The following is a 27,831-nucleotide window of genomic DNA, read 5'->3' as shown; positions in this document are numbered from 1 at the left end:
CTGAATTCCAGTGTATGTAAAGGTGATCTGTGTAAATTTTTTAAAAAGGTAAGAGTTTAAATGGTCACTTTCAGCTGCATGCTTTCTGTGTCATTTTTATGTTTTAGAAATATATCAGTACACTCCCTCTGCACAGATTTAAGACTTAAGCACACGAATATACCCAGACACTTAAAAAGCATTCAAACAAGTCACACATCGACCTTTACAGCACTACACTATTAACAAGCAACTGAAATACAGCCTCAGATTAACTGTGGTGTCATCCATCCTGCATTATTAATGTGAGCAGACCTCATTGAACGTCCTGCCTGTTATTTATGCCTGCATCAAGCTGTGAGTGGATTAGGTTTGTGCAAATAGCACATCACAAAGGGGCCATTCATTAGGTGTGCACAGCATGACCAATTTGGCAGCACATCTGTAAACACAGGACTCCTGTGTGAACAAATGAAACACTAATGGTCAGAAGGAAGATATATTTGAGCATGCATCACGATGTAAAACCCGAGATAAATTTTAAGTTTGATTGTTCACTTCTTTTCTTACTTGTGTAGAGTTTCCAAAAAGATGTACATTAAACATGGAGGAAGCTATTAGTTTCAGATTTGTTTGTGAATCTGATCAACTTTATTGCAGCTATAAAATGGCATATAAATAAGCTGCCTTATTGTGATTTGTTATACTTTATTGCATAGAATGTAATGCCAACCTATTTTCTTTATCTCTAAAGCTATGCTTACAGATTGGCTAAACGTTTTACTGTTATAACTTTCACAGAATGTAATTGCAGATTATGATGGCAACTCACAGCAAGGGTTCAAAAACCAGTGTTACTTTCTGCAAGTTGCCAAGAGACCTAAACACATATCCAATGCTATTGATTATTAGAGATAGTGCCTTGCAAAAGTATTCATAACCCTAAAACCTTCTCACATTTTGTCACCAACACAGTAGTGCATAATTGTGAAGTGGAAGGACAAAGGATAAATTGTTTACATCTTTTCACAAATCTGAAAAATGTGCCACTGTTTACACAAGGCAATCCATATTAATTTATAGGAAATCAAAGTTTCTGTGCATCTTAGAATTAGTAAATAGAATTTACCTGAGTAATTTACCCTCACTAAATACAGTTGAGGTACGTTACAGAAAATCAGAGTACAAAGTATGCCATGCAGAAAACCTTTGAAAGAAAGGCACAAGAAGTCCTGCTTACAGGTTGCCACAAACCATGTTGTAGGGCAGTGATTCGCAACTTGTACCCCTAGTGGTACATGAGCACATTGCAAGGGGTATGTGGAAACATTTAATATTTTACTTCCAAGATGGTGGGTAAATATCATCAGTTACTAGGGATAATTCTTGGATGTGTGATGCTTTATTAGGACCCAGGTTCAATACAGATAATAGATAATATTGATAATGCTTCATCAATTAAACAATAATTTAACACTAATTTAACAGCAGATTAAAAGGAACTAATAATGTTAGTACTAATAATAATATGTTGTCTTTCACTGTGCTTGCAGAGAAGCCTAGATATGCAGAAAGTTGGGACTTTGAGGTGACAGGCTCATCATTCCTCCAGTTTGAGCTGAGTATGGGCTGCAGTAAGTCCACGTCCTTCTCCCACGGAGTCCGACTGGAGTACTCGACAGACTGCGGTCGTCACTGGACTCTCATCACCCCGGAGTGTGTGCCTCCAGCCATTGGCTGTGCTGGTTATACACAGAGCTCTGTTTATACATCAACCCAACATAAACACTGGAGGAGAATCACGGTTTACCTGCCCAGTGCTGCTAAGTATGTGTTTTTGGAGCAACACATGTAGAGCAAATCTTTATGTTTTCTTAGAATTCATGCATAGTCATTAGTAAAAAGTCAGTACATCTTCTGTAAATTTTTAGGTTTTTGAAATGAAGTGATCTGGTCTTTGCCAGGTTGTGAAATTATGCAAATATAACATTAAATGTAGAAAATCATGCTCATAGATTACAATATGTCATTATTAATTAAACAAAGAATTTGTTTAATTATTTAATTGTGACTTTCTAAATACATTTTGTTGGATTGCTAAGTTCCCCCAGAACTCGCTTCCGTTGGATTCAGACCCACTTTACACCAGGGGCAGAAGGGTGGGCTCTTGATAATGTGTTACTTGCCCCTGGTTGCCCCTGGATGTGCTCTGGACATGGTCTGTGTGACAATGGACGCTGTGTGTACGTAAAACTGACTTTTTCTGCATTACTAATCAATTTCTGCCTTAACTCAGTTTAATTTCTAAATTTCTTATTTTATGTAAGTGGTTTCTCCTTTTGTTGTTCCATTCAATCTCACACAGATGTGATAAAGGGTATGGAGGAGCCCACTGTGTACCTTTGGCCCCACTGCCATCGGTACTGAGGGAAGACTTTAATGAGAATCTGCAACAGGAGACCTGGCCCGAAGTGTACGGAGCAGAGAGGGGGACACTTAGTGGAGAACCTCTTAAATCTGGCACTGCTCTTATTTTCAAAGGGGTAGGGAAGCTGAACATTTGCAGAAAGCATTCAGAGCAGCTTCTAAATTTAAATCACAATCACACTTTTTTCTGTTTGTTTTCAGGATGGACTGCGAATGATTGTGTCAAGGGATCTGGACTGCTCAAACACTCTCTACATCCAGTTCTCTTTCAAATTTATTACCAAAGGTACTTCTTCACTTGCTGTTCTCTTTGGTTAAGTGACATTTAACATGTGGCATGCTTTTTTTTTACTTAAATTGTGCTGTAAAAGTCAATTCTTTGGGTCTTCCTAGGAGTCCCAGAGCGTTCCCACTCAGTGCTTTTGCAGTACTCTGTGAATGGTGGAATCAGCTGGCTCCTCTTGGATGAGTTTTACTTCCCAGCTTCCACAGACACTATTTTCCTCCACCTGCCTCTGCCAGCCAGTGCTCAGACCAATGCCACCCGTTTCAGACTATGGCAGCCTTACAACAGTGGTGAGCAGAAAGCACAGTCAATTTCATTTTAGCTCATTTATGTAGCGTCGATTCACAACAAATGTCAGCTCAAGGCGGTTTACAACAAAAAGTATTGAATTTCTATACAGAAATATACAGTCAAGTCAGTCCAGTCATACAGACAGATTAAAAGTCAATTACATGCACTCCAATTAGAACCTAGTTATTAAGCAGTACAGTCAAGTTCAGTTTATTATTCAAATTGGTAAAATAAAATTTGATCTAAGGAAACGTGGTCGATCGCATCATGTCACTAACTTTGCAGCAATACCTACTTCTGAACAAGCATGCAGCGACAGTAGACAGTCAATTGTATTGAGTCAGTGACTTTGCAGCAATCCCTTATATTGAGCATGCGTGTAGTGAGAAGCGATAGATGAACTCCACTTTAAACAGGAAGCAACCTCCAGGCTCAGTGTGAGCCAGGTTGTCCCCTTGACATCTGTCACAAAACACAGAGGTGCTGGTCTAGGAGTACTTCCTATGTCAAGAACAAGTAAAAATACTTAGGGGCAGCTAAGTGGCTTAGGAGAGATGCATTTTTGTCTTTCAGTTTACTTTTTTGACGTTTTTACACAGCCACAACAATTTCAGACTAACCTCGCTTTTAAATAAAGTAGATGTTTTTTTATATGAGTGATATGGCTTTCCACCTACTGCTCCTCTGTGTCAGAGAGTCACACAATCCACTTGGGTGCATGGGGTATTTGTCAGTTGCCCTTCGAACAAATTTTGTATTATTATTGGCATGTCAATATAATGGGCAGTGGGTACCATAAACCATGTAGGTAGGTAGTGATGATGAAGTTGATGTCTGAATATTTCACTGTTTTTAGGGAATCTGAGCTGTATTTGATCATGCAGATTTATGAAGTCTATGTTCTGTTTGCGAAGGAGGGGCTCACTCAATGCACATTCATATGAGAGCCACCACTGGTTAACTAAATATGTAATTATTTTAACATTATTTTGCAATTTAGGTAAAAAGGAAGAGGTGTGGGTGATAGATGATCTCATCATTGACGGCAGCTCCCTACACAAACCACCAATGATAATCGACACTTTTGAGGAAGGCCCCAATGAGGAGAACTGGCTTTTCTACCCCAGTGGAAACACTGGTCTCTACTGCCCCTACCAGAAGGCGGGCCTGTGAGAAAAACTCAACTCAGTCTTAGAACCTGCTTTGTTCTCACTATGTCACTGTCACACAAAGTAATCTGTGAGAAAACCTGTAAAACCATGTTCTTTCTTTGACCTCTGATTAATCTTGGTGTTTGCGTGTGTGTGATTGATGTAGGGAAGAGGATGAGTCAGCCATGGTATTCATCTCCAGTGAGCTTGGAGAACACTCCATCACCACCAGGGACATTGACGTCAATGAAAACACCATCATCCAGTTTGAGGTACACAGACTCCTAAGAAACAATCACAGCATTCTTTCAACATAAACAATGCTTTATACAATCCATTTCTCTTGTGTATATTTTCTTTAGATCAATGTAGGCTGTACAACGGAGAGCTCCTCAGCAAATCCAGTGCGGCTTGAGTTTTCACGGGACTTTGGAGCTACATGGCACCTTTTGGTGCCGCTTTGTGCTGGTGGTCCTCAGCCCTCCTCGCTTTGCTCTACAGAACTTCACCCAGCCAGTATCTATTTCCCTGGTACTACACATGGCTGGAGGAGAGAGCTTATTCATGTTGGCAAGCTTCGCTTGTGTGGGTAAGGACAAAAATAACAATACCCTCATTCAGTTTTTAAAATTCTACTGATCATGATTTCATGAATTGTAAATTTCCTCTCCCTAAACGTAGGTCGATAAGGTTCCGCTGGTTTCAAGGTTTCTTCTCAACTGGCTCTGCTCCTCCAACATGGGCAGTAGATAACGTGTATATTGGCCCGCAGTGTCAGGACATGTGTAATGGTCATGGGGCATGCATGAGTGGCACCCACTGTCTGTGTGACCCCGGTTTCTCTGGGCCTGACTGCTCTCTGCCTGATACCCCCAATCCGGACTTCCTCAAAGAGGACTTTGAAGGTACAGTTTGTTGTTGCTATTTATTGACAAGGTAGTTTAAGACTTCCTCTTAGCAGGAAAATGTCAGTGAGGTAAAATCCCAATACAATATTCTGAGCTTGCAAGTCAGCGCATGTATATAGTAAATTTTAAGATTAAAATAATTTTTTTGCATTTGTGTATGGCTTCTGCCTCCTTTTGTATCAAGGAGGAGCTATGGATGCTGAGCATTTCACACTCCTGAGTGGAGGTAAACCGTCCAGGAAATGTGGCATCATGTCAAGTGGGAACCACTTGTTTTTCAGTGAGGATGGTCTGCGCATGTTGGTCACCAATGATATGGATCTGTCAAATGCAAGGTATAGCCACTTTAAATCAGCATATGAAAATGACTTGCTTTTTACTTACAAGATGTTTGTTATAGAGCAATTTGAATCTATGGTTCTGAGTAAAAACCCAACATGGTTTCTCCCTGCAGGTTTGTTCAGTTCTTCCTTCGTCTTGGCTGTGGCAAAGCAGCACCAGACCCTCGTTCTCAGCCTGTTTTGCTGCAGTTCTCTGTTGATGGAGGCCTAACTTGGGGGCTCCTGCAGGAGTTTCTTTTCAGTAATACAAGTAATCAGGCTCGGCTGGTGGCCCTGGAGATCCCACTGCGTGCCCGAACACCAGCTACTCGTCTGCGCTGGTGGCAGCCGTCAGAAAATGGGCACTTTTACAGTCCTTGGGTCATAGATCAGGTAGATGAAGTAAATTTATCCATAACATAAAAATAATTATTCCCCCTTTTTCATCTTAATGACATTTTATGGATCTTTAGAATCCACTCTCTTTGCAGTCTGCAACAACCTTTCTTTTATACCTTAGGTGGTGGTGGGTGGCAGTGCTAGTGGCTGGGGACCACTAGAAGATGATTTCTCCTCTATTGACGGACGCTCATGGCTCCTCCATCCTGGGGGAACCCGAATGCCTGTCTGTGGCTCTGACGGTCCTGCTTTTGCCTTCATTGAGAAGTCTAATACCCGATATGCTGTTACTACCGACATTAGTTTGGGCCAAGATGCATTCATCCAGTTTGACTTTTCTGCATCCTGCTCAGTCACCAATTCTTGCTACTGTAAGCAAAAGGAACTCATTAGCAAATATGTTATTCACATTAGTAAAAAACTTAAAATGTGTATGTTTTGATGGAAATGTAACCTGTTAGATAACTGAGAATTATACGATATAAGTAAACTATAAAGCACAATTAAGCCGATTGTGGATGAAGTGTTTAAGAGTCTATTCTTTTCTCTGCAGCTGTGGAGTTGGAATATTCATTGGATCTGGGTCTGACCTGGCAGCCTGTGGTCAGAGACTGTCTGCCTACAAGTCCTGACTGCTCTTCTTACACTTTGCAGCGGATTCTTGTTTCAGACACCTACAATAAATGGGGACGTGTCACTTTGTCTATCCCATCATATGCAAGGTTAGCAAAGCCCTGTAGTTTTTAGCTTTGTTGCTTTGTCAGCCTAGGCTGATTCTTATAAACTGTTAAAGGATATGGCAGGATTTCCTTGCTGCATTTTTACATCTTTTCATTTTCAATTTGTCATTATTTTCGTAATAGCTCTGACCCACATACAGAAGAACACTCTGGAGAAAATAGAATGAGTGAAATTATATTTCATTGTGCCACAAAATAATCAGGAATGTAAATGGGCAAAACTCCAACTGTAAGGGGAGAGGGGAAGAGAACCGGTGAAAACGGGGAACAAACGTAACTGAGCAAACGACAAGAATTTCAAATAGAGAAGTGAACGGCTTACTAAGTAGGTGCGGTCAGGTCGCCAGGGGTAGAGGGATTTGAGATCCAGGTTGTCGTAGCAGAGTTTGTTCTGTTGATTTCTTAGGTGCTTCTTAGGTGAGCTTGGAGATGATTGAGTTAGTTCGTTTGTGCAGATACTTGCTTTGGAGGGTGGACAGGGTACGCTTAAGCTTAGGTCCTGGAGATGGAGGAAGCAGGAAACTGCCAGCTTGGTCGGTAATCCAGACGGGAACAATAGTTAGGAAACGAAGTCCTCAGAACGTAGATAATCTTGGTCATCCAGAAAACTCCTGGACACAAAGTCAGTGTTCAGTTATATGAATCCAAAGTTCAGATTCTTAGTCTGCGAAGGGACATAAACAAAGTCATTCCAGATCGAAAGACAAAGCATAGACTTAGCATTGGCTGAGCTTGTTACCACAGAAGGCAAAACACTCTGGCGTTGAAGTGCTGGCAGCCTCCTGCTAAAGTACTCCTCCAAGCAATCAGCAGAATAAGTCGCATCTGAGACAATGTTGCAAGCACAATACAAACACACACACACACACACAACCCAGATCCCGACACAATTGTGTTTAGGCATTTACCTCACAATAGGCATATTTATCCCCATGTACAAAATTAAGAAATATGCAAACAAAATTAAAAAAAGCTGACTAACAGGTTTACTTGTTAAAAGTTATGTTACTGTGCAACAGGAACTTTAGAATATCTATGAATAACACAATGGTAACCCAGAACTAAAGTAAGGCAAGGCAAATTTATGTGTATGACAAATTTTAGCAAGGAGACAATTCAAGGTGCTTTACACGATGAAAACTTACAAAAATAAATCATTGGAAAGAGTGCATTGCAGTTGCATAATAAAGGAAAATAAAGAAAAGTTGGAAATAAGGCTAAAATTAATTAAGTTTCAGATGATACTTTAAATACAAAATAGAAAAGGAACTCTAAATAAATGGGTTTTTAACCTTTTATTTAAAGGAACTCAGGGTTTTATAATTTTTGCAGTTTTCTGGAAGTGTTTTCCAGATTAGTGGAGCATAAGAACTGAATGTTGCTTCTTCATGTTTGGTTCTGGTTCTGGAGATGCAGATAGACTTGAACCAGAAGACCTGACTGGTCTGGAAGGTTGGTACAGCAGCAATAAATCTTTAATGTATTTTGGTGCTAAACTATTCAGTGACTTATTAACTAACAGAAGTATTTGAAGGTCTATTCTCTGAGATACAAGGAGCCAGTGTAAGGACTTTAGCACTGGGGGGATGTGCTTTACTTTCTTAGTAATAGAAAGTATAAAGAAATAGTAATACTATTTTTACTTGACTTGTAAAATCTTTCTTTTTTTATTGTTTTCAGATCTCCTGCCACGAGGTTCCGCTGGTTCCAGCAGGCTCCATTTGATAAGCAGCAGACATGGGCTCTGGATAACCTCTACATTGGAGACGGCTGTCCTGATATGTGCTCTGGGCATGGACGCTGCCAACAGAGCTCCTGTGTGTAAGTGACATATCTACAACACATACATATAACTAGAAAAGAAAATGTTGGAAACATCTGAAATGTCAACATAGAAGTAAAATCTATCTATCTCTTTTTAAATTCACCATCCTTGATAGATGTGACCCTGAATGGGGAGGAGAGTACTGTGATGATCCAGTGCTTCCTTTGCCATCCCAGCTGAAAGACAGCTTCAGTCGAGCCCCTTCACTGAGTCACTGGCACATACTCACCGGTGGGAAGCTGAGCTCTGTGTGTGGAGCTGTGGCTTCTGGAGCTGCACTGCACTTCAGCGGGGTAGGCCTGCCAGTGGCTTTGAATCCATTGATTAAATTGGAATCAGATTCTGATATTGTTTTAATTTATCATTTTCTTCTTTACATAATATCACATTTACATCATAAGAGTTTAGTACAGAATAGACTATGTGAAATACATCTTTTGTTGCACATTGTCAGTCACACTTTTCTGCTGTGGTTTTTACAGAAATTAAAATTCTCCTTGCAAAGATGGAAATTTCTGCATTTAAACCTGCCACCAATCTAGTATTTATTTTACTGGAGAAAAAGCATGAGTCAAATGGTTTACCAAGTCAGTTCTTTGCAAACGTATTTATACTTCTTGATTTCAATGTATTTTAATTGGATATTATGCCATAACCCATAACATTAAGTTGTGCATAATTTTAAAGTGGGAACAATAAAGCCATTTTGCAAAGATAAACAAGTCGTGTTTAAAGTTTGCACCAAGCCAAATACGCAACACAGCAAACATGTCGAAGATGCCGCTCAGGACAGCTGAGACCAAAAGTGAACCTTTTGGCCTATACCCAAAATATTACGTGTGGCAGAAAACTAACACTGCATACCACCCTGGACACTTCACCCTTTTTATGAACATGGTGATGGCAGCATCATGCTATAATGACCTTCCAGCAGGGAAACAACCCTAAACGTACAGCATAAGCTACAAGAATTACTGCTTCATATCAGAGGACAGTCGTATGAAAATGGTCTAACCAAAGCACAGATGTAAATCTGTGGCAAGACTTAAAAACTGGTGTTTACAGGCGCTCTTCATTCAATCTGACTAAGTTTGAACTAATTTGCAGAGACGAAGCCTTAGTCTCTAACTGTGTAAAGCTGGTAGACACAACCCAAAAGATTGCTTCAAAAGGTGATTCTGTAATGCTATTTTCACTTCAGAATTATGTGCTACTTTGTGTTGATCTAACACATAAAATCCTAGTTAAATAAATTCAAGTTTGTAACTAAACAAAATGTGAAAAAGTTAAAGGGGTTTGAGGGACTACAAGGCAATGCCAGAAAAAGAATAATCTGCATTTATTCAAAAAACATAAATCACATTTCTTTACATCCTTCAAATTGTGTCCTAAAACACTTTACGTTTTCGAGATTAAAAATTACTTTAGAACGTTGGAATCTTACTTCAACATGTATTTTCTAAAAGTACTGTACGTTACTCCATTTTTTCCTTGCAGTCTTGTACCCGTCAGCTGGTGACAGTGGACCTGAACTTGACTAATGCAGAGTTCATCCAGTTCTACTTTATGTACGGCTGCATGATCCCTCCCAGCAACCGCAACCAGGGTGTCCTTCTAGAGTACAGCTTGAATGGGGGAATTAACTGGCATTTACTGACAGAGATCTTCTACGATATGTACACCAAACCTGGGTAAGTTTTATTCCTCCATTATGCCAAACAAGGACACCACTCCATCCCACAAAATCCAGCAGGTATGGCAAAACATCTGATGGTCTATTTGTCTTCATAGATTTGTAAATGTGCTGCTGCCCCCTGCTGCACGTCAGGAAGGTGTGCGGGTGCGCTGGTGGCAGCCGCAGCATGAAGGCGCAGACCGAAGTGACTGGGCCCTGGATAACGTCCTCATCGCAGGCTCAGACCCACGGGCCCAGATCTCTGACACATTCGGAGGGGTGGCTCTGCCTAACCATGAGAGAGCTCCTGCGGATGAAACTTCAGGAAGGGTTGGTCAGCTGAATGAACAGGAAGAAACACCAATAGGTATTTCATAATCTAGTGACTCTCTTTGTGAAACACAGCCATATTATTGTTTGGGTTTCTTATATTTGCTATGTGTGTGTTCTCAGTCAGTGATCACTGGCTTTTCTCCGAGGACTGCTCTGTGCAGCGCTTCTGCAGCTCTCCTGATGGTGTGATGGTGTGTGGAAATGCTGATGGGAGAGAGGTATATGCTGTCACACATGATATTGTTCCAGACAAAGGCTGGGTCATGCAGTTCAAGGTAATTATTTTTTTTAAATGTAATTTGTTTTGCATTCCTCTTGATTTGAAGGAGCTCTCTACGAGTGTAAATTAACTTTGTGATTGCCTGTCTCTTTTAGATTGCTGTGGGCTGCAGTGTTCCAGACCGTCCAGCAGATCGACAAGTCCACGTTCAGTATTCGGTGGATTTTGGCGTCACCTGGAAGTACCTGGTTCCCCAGTGCCTACCCGCCGACCCCCGCTGCAGCGGTCAGGTCTCCCAGCCTTCGGTCTTCTTCCCTGCTGAGAGCTGGAAAAGGGCAGTCTATCCACTGTCAGACAGCGTAGCTGAAACGTGAGTTGTGCCACACCTACTTCTGCATGGTTTTAGCCAGAGGCAATACATATGGACATTTTAAATGATAAATAATGATAATTCACTAAAACCTGTTCTTGTCCTTAGTGCCGTGCGATTCCGGTTTTACCAGCAGCACTCTGACTTTCAGTGGGGTGTGGAGAACCTCTATATAGGACCGCCCTGTGACAGCCACTGTGGAGGACACGGAGACTGTTTGGATCAACGCTGCATCTGTGATCCAGGATTCACCGGACCAAATTGTTATGCTAGTACTGCACTTAAGGTAGCTTTTAATGTAACTTTTATGGATTAGGTTTAGTTCAAGAATGAAGTTAAGAGATGATTTACATTGTCTTGCAAACGTATTCATACCCTTGAGCTTTAAAACCAAAAACTTTAAATTAAATTTGATAGATTTTATGAGATCACCAACACAAAGTTGTACACCATTGTGAAGGGGGAAGAAAATGATACATGGTCTTCAAAAGTGTACATATAAAAATCTGAACATCTGGAGAGGTTTGATAGAGAACATTAGTATCCAAACCAAATAATAGAGAAACACAGATTGATAAGAGATAAAGTTGTAGAGACAAGAAGGGCCATATAACAGTATCCCAGGCTTTGAACATGTCACAGAGGACTGTTCAATCCAGCATCCGAAAAAGGGAAAGACTATGGCACTACTGCAAACTAAAACTGACAGGCCAGGAAAGGGAAGCAGCCAAAAAAAAAAAACATTATTAGCAACAAGCCATGTAACAAATTGTGCGTCTCATGCAGATAAACAGTGCAAAACACTAACATTGCACTTCACCTTGAACACACTAACCCACTATGAAACATGATAGTGGCTGCATCATGCTAAGGTGATCTTTTTCCTCAGCAGGGATAGGGAATCTGGTCCGATAATGTGAAGATGGATGGAGCTAAATACAGGGCAACCTGGGAATAAAAGCTTTTAGAGAGCAAATAGTTTGTAACTGAGATAAAGAATTAACAACACACATTAATAACTAAAATGGCTTTGATCAAAATGTGTTCATGTGTTCAAATGCCCCCATTAAATTTCGAATGAGAATCCAAGGCACTACTTGAAAATTGAGGCTTACCAAATGTGCAAAGCATGTAAAGGCACACCTCAACAGTCCTCCAGATGTAATTGCAGTGCAGGTGGTTCTATTAAGTATTGACTCAGGATGGCTGAATACACATTTTTCAGTTTATTTTTAAACCATTTATCATTTTTAACTTCACAAAAATGCTTTGTAAATTTGCTTTTTGTTCGCCTATTACAAAACAATACAAGGAAGTTTGTGGTTGTATCAGGACACAACGAGAAAAAGTTATTCATGATTTGGCTTTCTTTAAATTATTGTTTTTCTGTAGGCATCTTTGAAGGAGCGCTTTGATTGGGAAGGAGGGGCAGGACCACAGTGGCAGGTGCTTGAGGGCGGGAAGCCCTGCACAGACTGTGGTGTGCTGGTAGAGGGCACCGCTCTGTACTTTGGAGGAGCTGATGCTAGGCAGGCCGTCACTGCTGATCTGGACCTCCGAGGGGCCAAGTTAGTGCTTCATTCCCATTACACGCAGAGAGATTTCTATTTAGTGTGACTCCTTAACTCCATTGCACGTTTTTTGCTTCTGCCCATAGGTTTGTTGAGTACTGGGCCAGGATTGGAAGTGAAGACAACATGACCATGTGCCACCGTCCCACCTGCCGTAAAGAAGGGGTACTGCTGGATTACTCCACTGATGGAGGTGAACTAACATGAACATAAGATTATAACTTTTTGTCTGTCTCTTTATTTTTCTTCAATGTTATTCTTTGAATAATCAGGCGTGTCCTGGACGCTACTGCATGAGATGGACTACCTGAAGTATGTGTCCGTGAGGAGAGACTATATTGTTCTCCCAGAGGGGGCTCTAACTAATGCTACACGCCTTCGATGGTGGCAGCCCTTTACTATCTCTTCAGGCTTGGCCACCCCGAGCCTTGAAAGAGCTCAGTGGGCCATAGACAACATTCTGGTTGGAGGATCCGACATCAACCCATCCACACTACTAGATACCTTTGATGATGGTGAGTTTGGATGTGCTGATGTAGTCATATCAGTGATGATAGTTCCTATTCCTGATAAATTGTTTGTCTTGTTTCACTAGAGGGTGTTTCTCATGAAGAAAGCTGGAGTTTCTATCCTAATGCTGTGCGCACTGCTGGCTTCTGTGGAAATCCCTCATTTCACCTCTACTGGCCGAACAAGAACCAAGACAGGACACACAACATTCTTGCTACTCGAGAGCTTATAGTGCAGCCCGGATATATTTTACAGTTCAAGGTAGAAAGCTAAAGCAGTACAATCTGACTGTCTTATGACGTTTAGGTCCTAACGGGTCTCATTTCTGCAGATTGTTGTTGGCTGTGAGGCAGACACATGTGGAGACCATCACTCTGTCCTGCTACAGTACAGAAAGGACGCACGGTAAGATAGACAAGGAGTAAGCCCAACATGGAACAACCAATTGCAATGAACCCAGCATTCGAAAATTTTAAATTTGTTGACAGGATCTGCTTTACATTGGATGTTTTAAAGGGATAACTCAAGTGTTCAAGTGAAATGATGATAATCTCTTACCAAAGCAGTGAACTCTCTTGGTGTCTTGCTTAGTCTAAATAAAGATTAGTTGGTCCCAGAGGCTAAGCTAAAGCTACAGACTGCTTGGAGTGGGGTCAAGTGTAGTAGGTGTAATTTATTGTTTTAAAACAACTCAACTCTCAAAACCTTTATAGTGGTTTATGCCAACATTCTTTAATGAACCTTTTTAATTGTCGTCATGTTTGCATCGGGAGGCAATTTAGAAAGACACACAGGTCAGATATATATAACATGCCATAACTTAAACTACAACCAACATGTTGTGTGCAGGCCACATCTGACCCATTTGAGCCTTGCTATGTCCGGAACTGAGCCAGATGTAGCATAGGTGGCCCAGATAAGGCCAAAATCTGTTTGAAGATTATTAACCAAGGAAATAGAGGTTGGAGGCAGTGTCACACCATTGATCCTCATCTGTGAAACAAAGGAAAAGAAAGGAAAATGAAATGCTTTTCTTTTCCAGAGTACTTGGAAGTACTATATGAAAAATTTTAAAAGCATGAAAAACCAATATCAAGTTCAAACTTCTGTAAAATGTTAGCTTGTATATATATATATATATAGATAGCACATCACCTATATATGAGACAATTACTCTGACACAAAATGTTTTACATGTTCTCAGTTTGTGTTTCACACGGAATATCGGTGGTGCAAATCTCCATTTATTGTGTAAATAATAATCAGATTCTGTGGAAATAACCACTCAATGTAGCAAATGCTAAAAGGTTCATAAAAATACTCATGTTTTCTGAGTCCAGAGTTTATTTATTTATGAGTCCAGAGTTTATTTATTTAAGGTTGGCATGGTCTGCTTTGGTCTTGGCCCTTCTCTGACTACCTGCATTCTGGACTATCTATATCTATATCTATATCTATAGATATAGATATAGATATACACTGCTTAAAGGGAACACTTAAACAACACAATATAACTCCAAGTAAATCAAACTTCTGTGAAATCAAACTGTCCACTTAGGAAGCAACACTGATTGACAATTAATTTCACATGTTGTGCAAATAGAATAGACATCAGGGGGAAATCTTTGAGCAAGACACACTCAATAAAAGGAGTGGTTCTGCAGGTGGGGACCACAGACCACTTCTCAGTACCTATGCTTTCTGGCTGATGTTTTGGTCACTTTTGAATATTGGTGGTGCTTTCACACTCGTGGTAGCATGAGACGGACTCTACAACCCACACAAGTGGCTCAGGTAGTGCAGCTCATCCAGGATGGCAGATCAATGCGAGCTGTGGCAAGAAGGTTTGCTGTGTGTGTCAGCGTAGTGTCCAGAGCCTGGAAGGCGCTACCAGGAGACAGGCCAGTACACCAGGAGACGTGGAGGAGGCCGTAGGAGGGCAACAACCCAGCAGCAGGACCGCTACCTCCACCTTTGTGGAAGGAGGAACAGGAGGAGCACTGCAAGAGCCCTGCAAAATGACCTCCAACAGGCCACAAATGTGCATGTGTCTGCACAAACGGTTAGAAACCGACTCCATGAGGCTGGTATGAGGGCCCCACGTCCACAAATGGGGGTTGTACTCACAGCCCAACACTGTGCAGGACGCTTGGCATTTGCCAGAGAACACCAGGATTGGAAAATTCGCGACTGGCGCCCTGTGCTCTTCACAGATGAAAGCAGGTTCACACTGAGCACGTGACAGACGTGACAGAGTCTGGAGACACCGTGGAGAGCAATCTGCTGCCTGCAACATCCTTCAGCATGACCGGTTTGGCAGTGGGTCAGTAATGGTGTGGGGTGTCATTTCTTTGGAGGGCCGCACGGCCCTCCATGTGCTCGCCAGAGGTAGCCTGACTGCCATTAGGTACCGAGATGAGATCCTCAGACCCCTTGTGAGACCATATTCTGGTGCGGTTGGCCCTGGGTTTCTCCTAATGCAGGACAATGCTAGACCTCATGTGGCTGGAGTGTGTCAGCAGTTCCTGCAAGATGAAGACATTGAAACTATGGACTGACCCGCCCGTTCCCCAGACCTGAATCCGATTGATCACATCTGGGACATCATGTCTCGCTCCATCCACCAACATCACGTTGCACCACAGACTGTCCAGGAGTTGGCGGATACTTTAGTCCAGGTCTGGGAGGAGATCCCTCAGGAGACCATCCGCCGTCTCATCAGGAGCATGCCCAGGCGTTGTAGGGAGGTCATACAGACACATGGAGGCCACACACAATACTGAGCCTCATTTTGACTTGTTTTAAGGACATTACATCAATGTTGGATCAGCCTGTAGTGTGTTTTTCCACTTTAACTTTGTGTATGACTCCAAATCCAGGCCTCCATTGGTTAATAAATTTGATTCCCATCGATGATTTTTGTGTGATTTTGTTGTCAGCACATTCAACCTTGTACAGAACAAAGTATTCAATGAGAATATTTCATTCATTCAGATTTAGGATGTGTTATTTGAGTGTTCCCTTTATTTTTTTGAGCAGTATATATATATATATATATAATATATTGCAAAAGTATATATATATATATATATATATATATATATATATATATATATGGTTCCCTTTAAGCTCATCATTTCTTCCCTCCAGGTCTGACTCATGGCAGCTGGTCCAATCAGAGTGTCTTCCTTCTTCTGTAAACAATGTGGGCTGCTCCCCCTTCCAGTTTCATGAATCCACCATCTACAGTCCAGTTAACAGCTCTACATGGACAAGGGTTACTGTTCAGCTGCCAGACCACGTCTCCTCAGGGTAAGGAAATGGGACGGTGTATTTCACGAGTTCACTGTTGAATTTACATTGCATCAGTGTAAAGGGTCTTTGTAAATTGTTTCATGTTGCAGAGCTACCCAGTTCCGCTGGATTCAAAAGGAGGGAACAGGAGAGAGGCTTAGCTGGGGAGTGGATAATGTTTACATTGGCGAGGCTTGCCCAGGGCTCTGCAGTGGCCATGGGTACTGTACAAGTGGAGTTGTCTGCATCTGTAATGAAGGATACCACGGTGAGTCAAAAACTGTTTATTGGAAGCACCACACATTGTTCAACAAAAGGGGAGCTTCAAGTTTGGTATGATGAATTCTTGTTTTCCCTCTCCTTCTGTTCCATCAACAGGCGATGACTGCTCCCTCTCAAGCAAAGACTTGCCTAGCTCCATCAAGGACAATTTTGAGTCCGGGGCAGTGTCTCCAGAGAGCTGGCAGCTGATCCACGGTGGTGGAGTTGGCAGCGGCTGTGGCCAGCTATCTCCACATGCTCACGGAGACTCGCTCTACTTCAGTGGCTGTAAGCTGAGGCAGGCAGTTACCAAACCGCTGGACCTCACTAGAGCCAGGTACAGGTACTACCAAAACATTCATAAGCATTCATCAAAAAGATATAGGTATTGGATATGTCTCCCTATGTCATCCCTAAAACAGACCAGGTATCTTCACGCCAACATTTCCTTTCTCTAATCCACTGTCTTTTTGTCTCCTTCCAGTAAGATCATGTTTGTGCTCCAGATCGGCAGCGTGGCACAGACAGACAGCTGTAACATAGCTCTGGATCAGGCTGACACAGTGGACCGGGCTGTGCTGCTACAGTACAGCGTCAATAATGGAGTCAGCTGGCACGTTATTGCCCAGCATCAGCCCAAAGACTTCATAAAGGCCCAGAGAGTTTCCTACAACATTCCACTGTGAGTAATTTACTAAGAACACTATAAATGTAAATCTGCAATAAAAGATGATGGGTTATGTTCTTTGAACAGCTTTTACCAATTAATATCATCATCTTTATTTATCAAAATCTTTGTTATTAATTTTACTCATCTGTATACAATGCCTTACAAATTATTCATACCTCTTGAACATTTCACATTACAACCACAAACTTCAATGTCTGCAAGTAGTGCATATTTGTTTAGTGGAAGGAAAAGTAGCTATGATTTTAAAATGCTTTTTTTTTTTTACATATAACAAACAAACAAACAGCACCATGAAGACCAAGGAACTCGGCAGACAGGTCAGAGGTTGTTGTGGACAAATTGAAAGCAGGGTTAAATTATAAAGCAATCTCCCAGGCATTTCATTCCACTTCCAGATTATGTATTACTTTGTTTTGCTCTATCAAATAAAAGCCCTTTTGTGGTTGTTATGTGACAAAATGCTATTGCAAGGCTTTGTATATGATACATTATGGTTCTTATATGGTATGTTTGAAATAATTTTTCAAATGTAATGTACTGTAGAGTTTTTTTTTGTTTTTTTTTTACAATTAACTTGCACATTTTTAATGGAATGTAATTAATTTAAATAATCTACTTCTGACTTAAAACAAATTTTTTTTTATTGTATCATTTAAAGGTTGTACAATGTTACACAGGTAAACTAGTGGTTTATTCTGATTCAGTGACTCACTCAATGTTTCTATAATCTCCCCAGTGAAGCGAGGGTTAAAGGGGTAATGCTGCGATGGTGGCAGCCAAGACACGATGGTGCAGGACATGACCAGTGGGCACTGGATCATGTGGAAGTAGTTCTGTGAGTACCCAATTCCCAGTCCAGCTGATGGTAACCTCCTACCCACCCAAAAACTGGCCCTGACAGAGCCCTGAGCCACCCCTGTCTCAACCTCTGCCTGACCTCAGTACAAATATTTCCTTCCACTCCACACAGCCTCAGGGATACAGATAGTTGCACATCCACACGTGTGCTGATCAACACTAACGACAAACCTCTGAGCTGTCAAATATTTCTCATGACTTCTGGTGTCAGCACAGCACAGCAGAGCAGAATATTCACTCCAGGGTGTTTTACTGGAAAGGGTGTTGTTAGTTGATTGCTGTTTGGTATAGCAGACCAACTCTTGCTGTTGGATCATGATATTTTCAGCTATGCATTTATCTATGCATTTTTTACACAAGCCGATTGATTAAAGGGATGTAATACTTCAATTGAATTGTCTAAAAACAATCTTATTTATCCTGTAGCTTCAGATGCGTTAGGTCATAACGGAATGAACACATTGTTTTCATGTTTACAGTCCTCAAATTTATTTTTAGCAATTAAATGTCTATTTGATGTAAACAAACCAGTCAGAGTTAACAGTAGTCAGTATGTTTGTTAACTTACCTGATTTTCATGGTCAGTTTAAGTAGAGATGCACTGATCAGAGATTTTGTGACCCATGTAAAGCTCCAACCTGCCAATCCCTGTTTCCCTTTCAAGGACTACAGGTCCTTCTCAAAATATTAGCATATTGTGATAAAGTTCATTATTTTTCATAATGTCATGATGAAAATTTAACATTCATATATTTTAGATTCATTGCACACTAACTGAAATATTTCAGATCTTTTATTGTCTTAATACAGATGATTTTGGCATACAGCTCATGAAAACCCAAAATTCCTATCTCACAAAATTAGCATATCATTAAAAGGGTCTCTAAACGAGCTATGAACCTAATCATCTGAATCAACGAGTTAACTCTAAACACCTGCAAAAGATTCCTGAGGCCTTTAAAACTTCCAGCCTGGTTCATCACTCAAAACCCCAATCATGGGTAAGACTGCCGACCTAACTGCTGTCCAGAAGGCCACTATTGACACCCTCAAGCAAGAGGGTAAGACACAGAAAGAAATTTCTGAACGAATAGGCTGTTCCCAGAGTGCTGTATCAAGGCACCTCAGTGGGAAGTCTGTGGGAAGGAAAGAGTGTGGCAGAAAACGCTGCACAACGAGAAGAGGTGACCGGACCCTGAGGAAGATTGTGGAGAAGGGCCGATTCCAGACCTTGGGGGACCTGCGGAAGCAGTGGACTGAGTCTGGAGTTGAAACATCCAGAGCCATCGTGCACAGGCGTGTGCAGGAAATGGGCTACAGGTGCCGCATTCCCCAGGTCAAGCCACTTTTGAACCAGAAACAGCGGCAGAAGCGCCTGACCTGGGCTACAGAGAAGCAGCACTGGACTGTTGCTCAGTGGTCCAAAGTACTTTTTTCGGATGAAAGCAAATTCTGCATGTCATTTGGAAATCAAGGTGCCAGAGTCTGGAGGAAGACTGGGGAGAAGGAAATGCCAAAATGCCAGAAGTCCAGTGTCAAGTACCCACAGTCAGTGATGGTCTGGGGTGCCGTGTCAGCTGCTGGTGTTGGTCCACTGTGTTTTATCAAGGGCAGGGTCAATGTAGCTAGCTATCAGGAGATTTTGGAGCACTTCATGCTTCCATCTGCTGAAAAGCTTTATGGAGATGAAGATTTCATTTTTCAGCACGACCTGGCACCTGCTCACAGTGCCAAAACCACTGGTAAATGGTTTACTGACCATGGTATCACTGTGCTCAATTGGCCTGCCAACTCTCCTGACCTGAACCCCATAGAGAATCTGTGGGATATTGTGAAGAGAACGTTGAGAGACTCAAGACCCAACACTCTGGATGAGCTAAAGGCCGCTATCGAAGCATCCTGGGCCTCCATAAGACCTCAGCAGTGCCACAGGCTGATTGCCTCCATGCCACGCCGCATTGAAGCAGTCATTTCTGCAAAAGGATTCCCGACCAAGTATTGAGTGCATAACTGTACATGATTATTTGAAAGTTGACGTTTTTTGTATTAAAAACACTTTTCTTTTATTGGTCGGATGAAATATGCTAATTTTGTGAGATAGGAATTTTGGGTTTTCATGAGCTGTATGCCAAAATCATCCGTATTAAGACAATAAAAGACCTGAAATATTTCAGTTAGTGTGCAATGAATCTAAAATATATGAATGTTAAATTTTCATCATGACATTATGGAAAATAATGAACTTTATCACAATATGCTAATATTTTGAGAAGGACCTGTATAACATCAAAAAATGTTTAAAGCTCAGGGCAAAGTAGAAGACTTAAATGGCTTCAAAATAAAAAAAAAATTGTTGTAAAATAAAACAAAGAATTTGTTAAAAAAAAAGGTTAATGTTATAGAGCTGTTTCGCTCTGCATTACTGGAAATCTAATGACGTAGATTTGCGCTACATTACAAGAAATTCTAATGCTTTTCTGTCAAATTCATTCACAATAACAAATTTAACATTTGTAAGGTAAAAAAGCTCTGATTTACCATCAGATGTGATGAATTGTTAAAGTATTAGTTTGATGTAACACTACAGTGGCCTTTTCTGTGATCAACATATTTTCTTATAGTAGAAGCAGAGGTGTTTTCATACCATGAGTGTACTGGAGTTGCACAGCTCTGCTGTTAGGCTTTCACTATTGTTGGAAAAACAGACAAAATTATAACGGAGGTGACAATTCAAACCTTCATCATTTTATATTCATGAGTAGCGTCACTAGAACAGTCTCTTTGCAGAGTAAGCAGATTCTCACTTTAACTAGGAAGTTTCTAAACAATTCCTGTGTTGTTCATTTGTTGAGTCTATGCTGGAACGATTAGTCGACGTAATCGACAATGTTGACAACAAATAATTGAAATAAAATTGTTCATTCATTGGACAGAACTACAGTACATCAGTGTTGTTTTTATAATTGCAATGCAAAGCTGTGGGGGACTGTTTCGTCTTCATTGTCCGCCTGGACTGTTGTCTGCTAGCAAGTTGAATGCAAATTGGTAAAAGCAGAGCTGTCCATTAACATTTACACAAGCAACAGGAGGCTGTGTGCAAACTCAAGTGAGTTCCATTGGGTTAAAATTCACTGGGATCACCGCGTGGTGCATAATTTTACACGAGTCAATACTTGGCATGGACACGTATCGCACATGCCGTGCTGAAGTGCAATAAGACACAGGAGATAAATTAACTTGAACTTTGGTTAGGCTAGTTTTATTTTCTGAATTGGCAAGCTTGCCATCTGATTCACTACTTGAGTAAAGGGGTCTTTCGCTGCTTTTAACAACTATAAACAATGTTTGGTTAACTCTTCTCCATAATCTGAAACACTTAAACTGGTGAAACCTGGATTGAATTGTTCTACAATATACTTACATTATTTAAAGCAGTTTGTAATTTCTGAAACCTTATGTTTGGTTTTAGCCTCAGTGTTTCTGCACCTTCCATGCTTGACTCGATCTAAGGTGATTTACATGCTAAATATAGCACTGAAACCTCATTTTAACAACTAGTATAAATGCTTAACAAATCACAAACTGTGTTTTAAAATCTCTGTAATCTGTGAAAAATAATCCAGTTCAGGCTGGATTCAAGTGTTTCCTTTTTTGAATTGGAGTGTTTAAAAAAATTACTTCCATGGTGACATGCTCATCCAATCACGTGTTTTGCTTTACTTAGGTTACATCTTCCTTTGTACTAAATTGGGAGAATATTAATGGATTTGTCAACTACAGTTGAGTCCCTGTGTCATGTGCTGAAAGTCTGACTCCATGCTGTAAGAGCCTAAATGAACAGCCGACGAGCCTATCTAGAAAATGGTTTCCTTTTTAAATAGTTTCTTACACCACTTGCTCTTCTGAAATTAAATAACTTTCAGTCTTCTTCCCTTGGTAACAACTTCCACATCAAAGAGTGTTGTTTTTAGCCCAACTTCTTAGTGCTTAAATATATAGTGTTCACTTATTCTAAAAAGATCAGCAATCAGGGTAAAACAAGTAAAAAGTCATCCAACTCCGGTCACCAGCCAATTTCTCAGTGCATCTCTAATTATAAGACTGGGTAGCTGATTTCAGAGGAATGAACCTCATTTGCCAAAATTGGTTCTTAGAAAATTACTTTTCTGTAATAATGTCCAAAGGTTTCTTGGATTTTAAGGTTATCTACTATGCTTTGTTAGCATTTTCAGCAGGCCAACTTTCAAACAGCCTAAAATAAAGGAAATAAAGATTCTGCATAAAACTGAAGATATCATGATCATCTTATGCTGGTTCATTTCTAACTTAGCACAAACATGAAGCATTTTAAATGCCTCATGTTGGTAGTGGATTTAGAGCAACATTTCATCATACAGATGTGTATTTCACATTCTGCATAACATTCATCTCAGTTCAAATTATGCAGAGTTGCTAACAAACACACTAAAATGCTGACTTTGCCTAACCTGAGCTGTCCCTGGCCGACATGGCCGTGACCTGTCCCACTCCTTCCCCCCACATTTGCTGTGTGTCTGCTGAAAAGAGTTACCGTGACCCTCACACTTTGCTATGTTGTTTGTTTCACTCCACCCACCACTCCTTCACACATTTTATTCCTCTAACTCCTTCTGCACAATCTTTTCTTTTCACCCAACCTGCCTTTGCCTCCTGTTGCCTAACATCACCGCTGATCACACATTTGTGCTTTCTCCTCCACTTGTGCCAAACCTTTCCTTACCGCCTTTTATCCTGCACCTCCTCCTCCAACTCCTTGTTGCACTCTCTTTTCTTCAATCTTCCTCTGTATCTTACCATTCTAGCATACAATGAATGGATTTCTTCTGTAAATCTTTCTCGCTCCTTATTTTCCTGAATTTTCATTACACATGTCTCTGCTCTCTCTTGCCTCATATTATCTTCCATATTCTCACTCTCCTCCCTTTTCGCTCTTCTGACTATCTCTCTGCCTTCCTCTCTCCCCCACTTTGGGCCTCTGCCTCCCCAGGCTGGGGCTTCTACCCCCCCAGACCTTTCTACAAGACAGCAGTCCCCACCTCCTGCCCATCCCCTCTCGCGCTCTAACCTCTGCTCTCTTCTGTATTCTGCTCCCTCTGGCATGGCTGTAGTGTCAGGTAAGTTATCCGCCTCTTCTTGAATGCATCCCCCTCCTCCTCACCTCAACTACCACCACACACAGACCCTCCTCCCACTCCTTTTTTGTCCCTTTTATACTGCAAACACCCTTCCATAACTTTAAGCAGCTCTTCTAATCACTACCAACTTCATCTTCATGCTCCCACGTAAATTACCTCACCAGACAGGTCAAAGGCCAGACCAGCTGTTCACAATGTTCAGGTGAAGGCTCAGCACGCAGCTATAGATTTTCAGCACAGAAAGGGAAAAAACATTCATCACAGCACAGTGGAAAAAAGGATAAATTATTACAGATTCATGAACAGAACATTGTTCACAAAGTTAATATCCTGGTTATTTGGTTTTTACTTGATCAGACAGACAGAAAGATCATCCAGACTTTTCTAATGGTATATTTTGTAATGTGATAAATTTGTGTAACGCATACAGAAATTTTAGTGGAGCTGTGTGCTTTTTAGGAGTTCGATCTTAGGATATAAAGACACCTCAATATTTCTCGTCAATGTGAAGTCTGTATCTAAAGCAATCTTTTTTTCAGTAAATATAAAATACGCCTTTTGTGTTGAAATCCACAACAGATGTCTGTAACAACCCAAGTAACCCATACAAATAAAGAAATCCATTGAAATTAGTCCATAAATTAAGATGTGTGTGAAAAAACGGAATGGTAAATCTGTGTAATCTGTCAAGAATAATAAACAATCCTACCTCCCATCAGTGCAAATGAATATCAAGTGATTCAGTCCTTATTAATAATCTATAAAAAGATTTTTCATTCCCATGGCATCACACAAGAAGCATGATGTGAAAACCAAAGACATTTGTCAAGGCTATTGCAACAGTATTGTTGCAAAAACACACTCATGGTGTTTTTTTGAGCTCATGAACGTTCCGGTGAGCACAACTTTAAGGTTCCTCACAGGATGTCTGACACAGGAGTCAAAAGAAAAATCTGAAGGGTTTTCTAAGAGCCAATGTGCACTCATGAGAGCTTTAGAAAGACTTGGTATTAGCATAAACAGTTTCTCTATGAAAATGATAAGTAATGCACTCAACCACAATAGTCTTTATGGGCACTCATTGTGCCCACTGCTAAAGAAAATGCATGTTGGGGCTGTTCAACGTTTACAGCAGAACATTAAGACAAGCCAATGAAATACTGGAGAATATAGTCTGATCAGATGAGACTAAAATGTAACTTTTTGATGAAAATGCACACACCATGTTTGGAGGAGCAAAGGCACAGCACATGTCAACAGTGAATACTGTATGGGAGAACATCATGGTCTCCAATCAGCTGGCATTTTTCAGCATATGGTACTGGCAGACTTCATATAACTGAGGATGAATGGAGAAATGTACTAGGACTTTTTTAAATATAGAACTGAGTGTAAAACGATGGCCTGTTTTTTAACAAGACAATGATCCTAAACACACACCCATGAAAACCCTCAGTTGGTTTCAGAAAACAAAAAGATATCTTCTAGGAAGGACAATCACCTGAATTCAATCCAATTGACAATAAGAGTGCATGGATGAGGCCCCCAGAACCTTAAAGATAGGAAGATACACTATATTGCCAAAAGTATTTGCCTGTCTACTTTTACACGTACATGAACTTTGATGACATCCTATTCCTAATCTTTGAGGTCCAATTTGCTGATGGAGCCCCCATTGCCAACAATAGCAACTGTAACTGTAAACATCTTCCACAAGGTTTAGGAGTGTGTTTATAGTTAGATGAGAAAACCAGAATTGCAGCTTCAACTTTAATTCATCCAAAAGGTGTTGAAGAAGGTTGAGGTCAGGATTCTGTGAAGGCCAGTCATGTTTCTCCACATCTGCAGCCATGGATGTGATTGGAACACCAGAATTCACTGACTAGGTGGCATGGCGCAATGCGTTTGGCAATTAGTGTAGTTTAAGTGAAAATCTAGATAAAAGATTACATCTCAGCAATAAATATCATGGTGCGTGTTAAGGTAGGACCCAAATGAAGAGTGTAGTGGATTTGATGAAAAGGATTTAATCAAGAGCAACTTACAGGTTGACCAGGTACAGGAGTTGAGGCAGGAGAACAACCAACAGAGGCATGACTTCAGGTGACAATCCAGGTAGCCGACGAGGCGACGACAAGGTGACAGACAGAACAGATAGGGATCAGGAGGAACAAGTAGCAAACAATGAAACACAGTTTAAATACTGAGGGAAGTGGAGTGTGAACCAATGAACTGGGAGAGGAGCTAATCAGGAGAATGTGAAACAGCTGGAGACCGGGGAACTTAAACAATACAGAGGGAGAGTGACTAATTCACATGAACATAGAGAGGATGCAGGAAAAAACAGGGACATGTCTACTGAACTAAAGGACATTAACATGGGGGAAACAAGATCTACGAGGAAAAATAAACTAAGAACCAGAGACAAAACCACAACCCGAACATGGCGGGCGGCGGGGGCCTCGGAAGGAGGGCAAGAACCAGAAAACAAAACAAAATAGAGTTCAGGTGGACGGCCGGGAGGTTGAAACCACAGTGGCCGTCAAAGACTAAGAAGGAGTCTAGGAGGCCTGCGACGAAGGAGCAGGTGGTCTGGAGCCCGACTGAGCAGTGTAGAGGACCCTCGGAGGAGCTCTGGAGAACGGCGTGGAAGTCAGTTGCACCCATGATGGGGTTCTAGAGAGCGGTGCAGGAACTGCTGGAGCCCTGAAGATCTGTGGCGGGGCCCTTGAGGTTCTAAAGATGGAGGCAGTTCGTCCTTGAACCCCCCCGGAACAGGAACCAGAAGTGTGGGCTGTTCATCCTCGAACTCCTCCGGAACAGGAAGTGGAGGTGGTTAGTCCTCCAACCCCTCCAGAACGAGAACAGGAAGTGAAGGCAGTTTGTTCTCAAACCCATCCAGGACAGGAACAGGAAGTGGAGGCGGTTCATCCTCGAACCGCTCCGGAACAGAGTCAGGAGAGTGAGCAGGTGCTGAAGTGTCCAGCTGACCTCCAGCCAGTGGAACCAGTAGAGAACAATAAAACCAGAGAGCTTAAGTACTGAGGGGAGTGAAGTGTAAGCCACTGAGCTGGGAGACAAGGTAATCAGAAGTGAATATGGCACTGGTGTGGACTAGAGCTGCAGGAAGACAGAGGGGTTGACTGATTAGTATGATAGCAACGGGAATTAACCAGGAAATGAGGAACTGAACAGAAGGTAAACACAGAAACTAGACTAGAATACAAAACCAAGTGAAAACAAATCTAAAGGTAAAAGAAACATAAACACATGAAACACCAGAATCAGAAAGTAACACAAACTAAACAAGAGATCCACTAAACCTAAATGAACAGAAAACACCTTGCTGAGAAAAGTAAACAAAAACACTATCTCAAAGCTCAAGCACAGGTAGGATATGACAATAAAAGTATCAAATACATTTAGTAAGTTGATTAATCTTTTTTCCCTTTGCTTTTCCACTATATTTCATATAACTTATTTGACAGACTGATTTGAATGGATTTCCTTGTGTACATGTGGATTATTCTGTGGTGAATTTCATTTCCTTAGGCCTATTAGAAATACAGTGCCTTGCGAAAGTATTCAGCCCCCTTGAACTGGTCAACCTCTTGCCACATTTCAGGCTTCAAACATAAAGATATAAAAGTCAAAATTTTGTGAAGAATCAACAACAAGTGGGACACAATTGTGAAGTGGAATGAAATTTATTGGATGTGTCAAACTTTTTTAACAAATAAAAAACTGAAAAGTGGGGCGTACAATATTATTCGGCCCCTTTACTTTCAGTGCAGCAAACTCACTCCAGAAGTTCAGTGAGGATCTCTGAATGATCCAATGTTGTGCCAAATGACTGATGATGATAAATAGACTCCACCTGTGTGTAATCAAGTCTCCGTATAAATGCACCTGCTCTGTGATAGTCTCAGGGTTCTGTTCAAAGCGTAGAGAGCATCATGAAGACCAAGGAACACACCAGGCAGGTCCGAGATACAGTTGTGGAGAAGTTTAAAGACGGATTTGGATACAAAAAGATTTCCCAAGCTTTAAACATCCCAAGGAGCACTGTGCAAGCAATCATATTGAAATGGAAGGAGTATCAGACCACTGCAAATCTACCAAGACCCGGCCGTCCCTCTAAACTTTCATCTTGAACAAGGAGAAGATGCAGCCAAGAGGCCCATGATCACTCTGGATGAACTGCAGAGATCTACAGCTGAGGTGGGAGAGTCTGTCCATAGGACAACAATCAGTCGTACACTGCACAAATCTGGCCTTTATGGAAGAGTGGCAAGAAGAAAGCCATTTCTCAAAGATATCCATAAAAAGTCTCGTTTAAAGTTTGCCACAAGCCACCTGGGAGACACACCAAACATGTGGAAGAAGGTGCTCTGGTCAGATGAAACCAAAATCGAACTGTTTGGCCACAATGCAAAATGATATGTTTGGCGTAAAAGCAACACAGCTCATCACCCTGAACACAACATCCCCACTGTCAAACATGGTGGTGGCAGCATCATGGTTTGGGCCTGCTATTTGTCAGCAGGG

The 27,831-nt window shown here is 41.2% G+C and overlaps 1 protein-coding gene and 1 long non-coding RNA gene across 5 annotated transcripts in view; one reads left to right on the top strand and one right to left on the bottom strand.

Moving 5' to 3' along the window:
- reln (reelin) overlaps positions 1-27,831 on the top strand; it is a 146,943-nt gene that overhangs the window by 113,506 nt on the left and 5,606 nt on the right. The window contains exons 34-64 of one of the 2 annotated variants that reach the window (XM_047392115.1): positions 1,533-1,806; positions 2,082-2,222; positions 2,345-2,522; positions 2,608-2,692; positions 2,800-2,982; positions 3,984-4,152; positions 4,301-4,406; positions 4,497-4,723; positions 4,816-5,039; positions 5,227-5,377; positions 5,497-5,755; positions 5,883-6,132; positions 6,315-6,483; positions 8,182-8,322; positions 8,442-8,619; positions 9,824-10,017; positions 10,118-10,368; positions 10,455-10,609; positions 10,710-10,924; positions 11,033-11,210; positions 12,317-12,492; positions 12,582-12,688; positions 12,768-13,010; positions 13,091-13,266; positions 13,337-13,410; positions 16,156-16,317; positions 16,410-16,567; positions 16,678-16,897; positions 17,045-17,242; positions 17,988-18,086; positions 23,257-23,262. In XM_047392115.1, the coding sequence (XP_047248071.1) occupies positions 1,533-1,806; positions 2,082-2,222; positions 2,345-2,522; positions 2,608-2,692; positions 2,800-2,982; positions 3,984-4,152; positions 4,301-4,406; positions 4,497-4,723; positions 4,816-5,039; positions 5,227-5,377; positions 5,497-5,755; positions 5,883-6,132; positions 6,315-6,483; positions 8,182-8,322; positions 8,442-8,619; positions 9,824-10,017; positions 10,118-10,368; positions 10,455-10,609; positions 10,710-10,924; positions 11,033-11,210; positions 12,317-12,492; positions 12,582-12,688; positions 12,768-13,010; positions 13,091-13,266; positions 13,337-13,410; positions 16,156-16,317; positions 16,410-16,567; positions 16,678-16,897; positions 17,045-17,242; positions 17,988-18,086; positions 23,257-23,262 (5,347 nt within the window). Of the gene's footprint in view, positions 1-1,532; positions 1,807-2,081; positions 2,223-2,344; positions 2,523-2,607; positions 2,693-2,799; positions 2,983-3,983; positions 4,153-4,300; positions 4,407-4,496; positions 4,724-4,815; positions 5,040-5,226; positions 5,378-5,496; positions 5,756-5,882; positions 6,133-6,314; positions 6,484-8,181; positions 8,323-8,441; positions 8,620-9,823; positions 10,018-10,117; positions 10,369-10,454; positions 10,610-10,709; positions 10,925-11,032; positions 11,211-12,316; positions 12,493-12,581; positions 12,689-12,767; positions 13,011-13,090; positions 13,267-13,336; positions 13,411-16,155; positions 16,318-16,409; positions 16,568-16,677; positions 16,904-17,044; positions 17,243-17,987; positions 18,087-23,135; positions 23,263-27,831 lie in introns of those variants that run through there. The other variant, XM_047392107.1, reaches the window with a different exon arrangement.
- On the bottom strand, positions 5,998-26,882 carry LOC124884289. Of its 3 annotated transcripts, none has more exons than XR_007042412.1 (3): positions 25,329-26,882; positions 6,824-7,112; positions 5,998-6,130 (listed from the first exon to the last, which is right to left on the bottom strand). It is a non-coding gene; the product is annotated as an uncharacterized LOC124884289 (long non-coding RNA). The 3 variants fall into 3 exon arrangements; XR_007042414.1 differs by lacking the exon at positions 5,998-6,130 and adding an exon at positions 6,664-6,728; XR_007042413.1 differs by lacking the exons at positions 5,998-6,130; positions 6,824-7,112 and adding an exon at positions 13,747-13,998.

The sequence above is a fragment of the Girardinichthys multiradiatus genome, chromosome 2 (assembly GCF_021462225.1).
Source record: "Girardinichthys multiradiatus isolate DD_20200921_A chromosome 2, DD_fGirMul_XY1, whole genome shotgun sequence".
Taxonomy (NCBI): domain Eukaryota; kingdom Metazoa; phylum Chordata; class Actinopteri; order Cyprinodontiformes; family Goodeidae; genus Girardinichthys; species Girardinichthys multiradiatus.
This window is presented reverse-complemented; position numbering and strand designations above follow the sequence as displayed.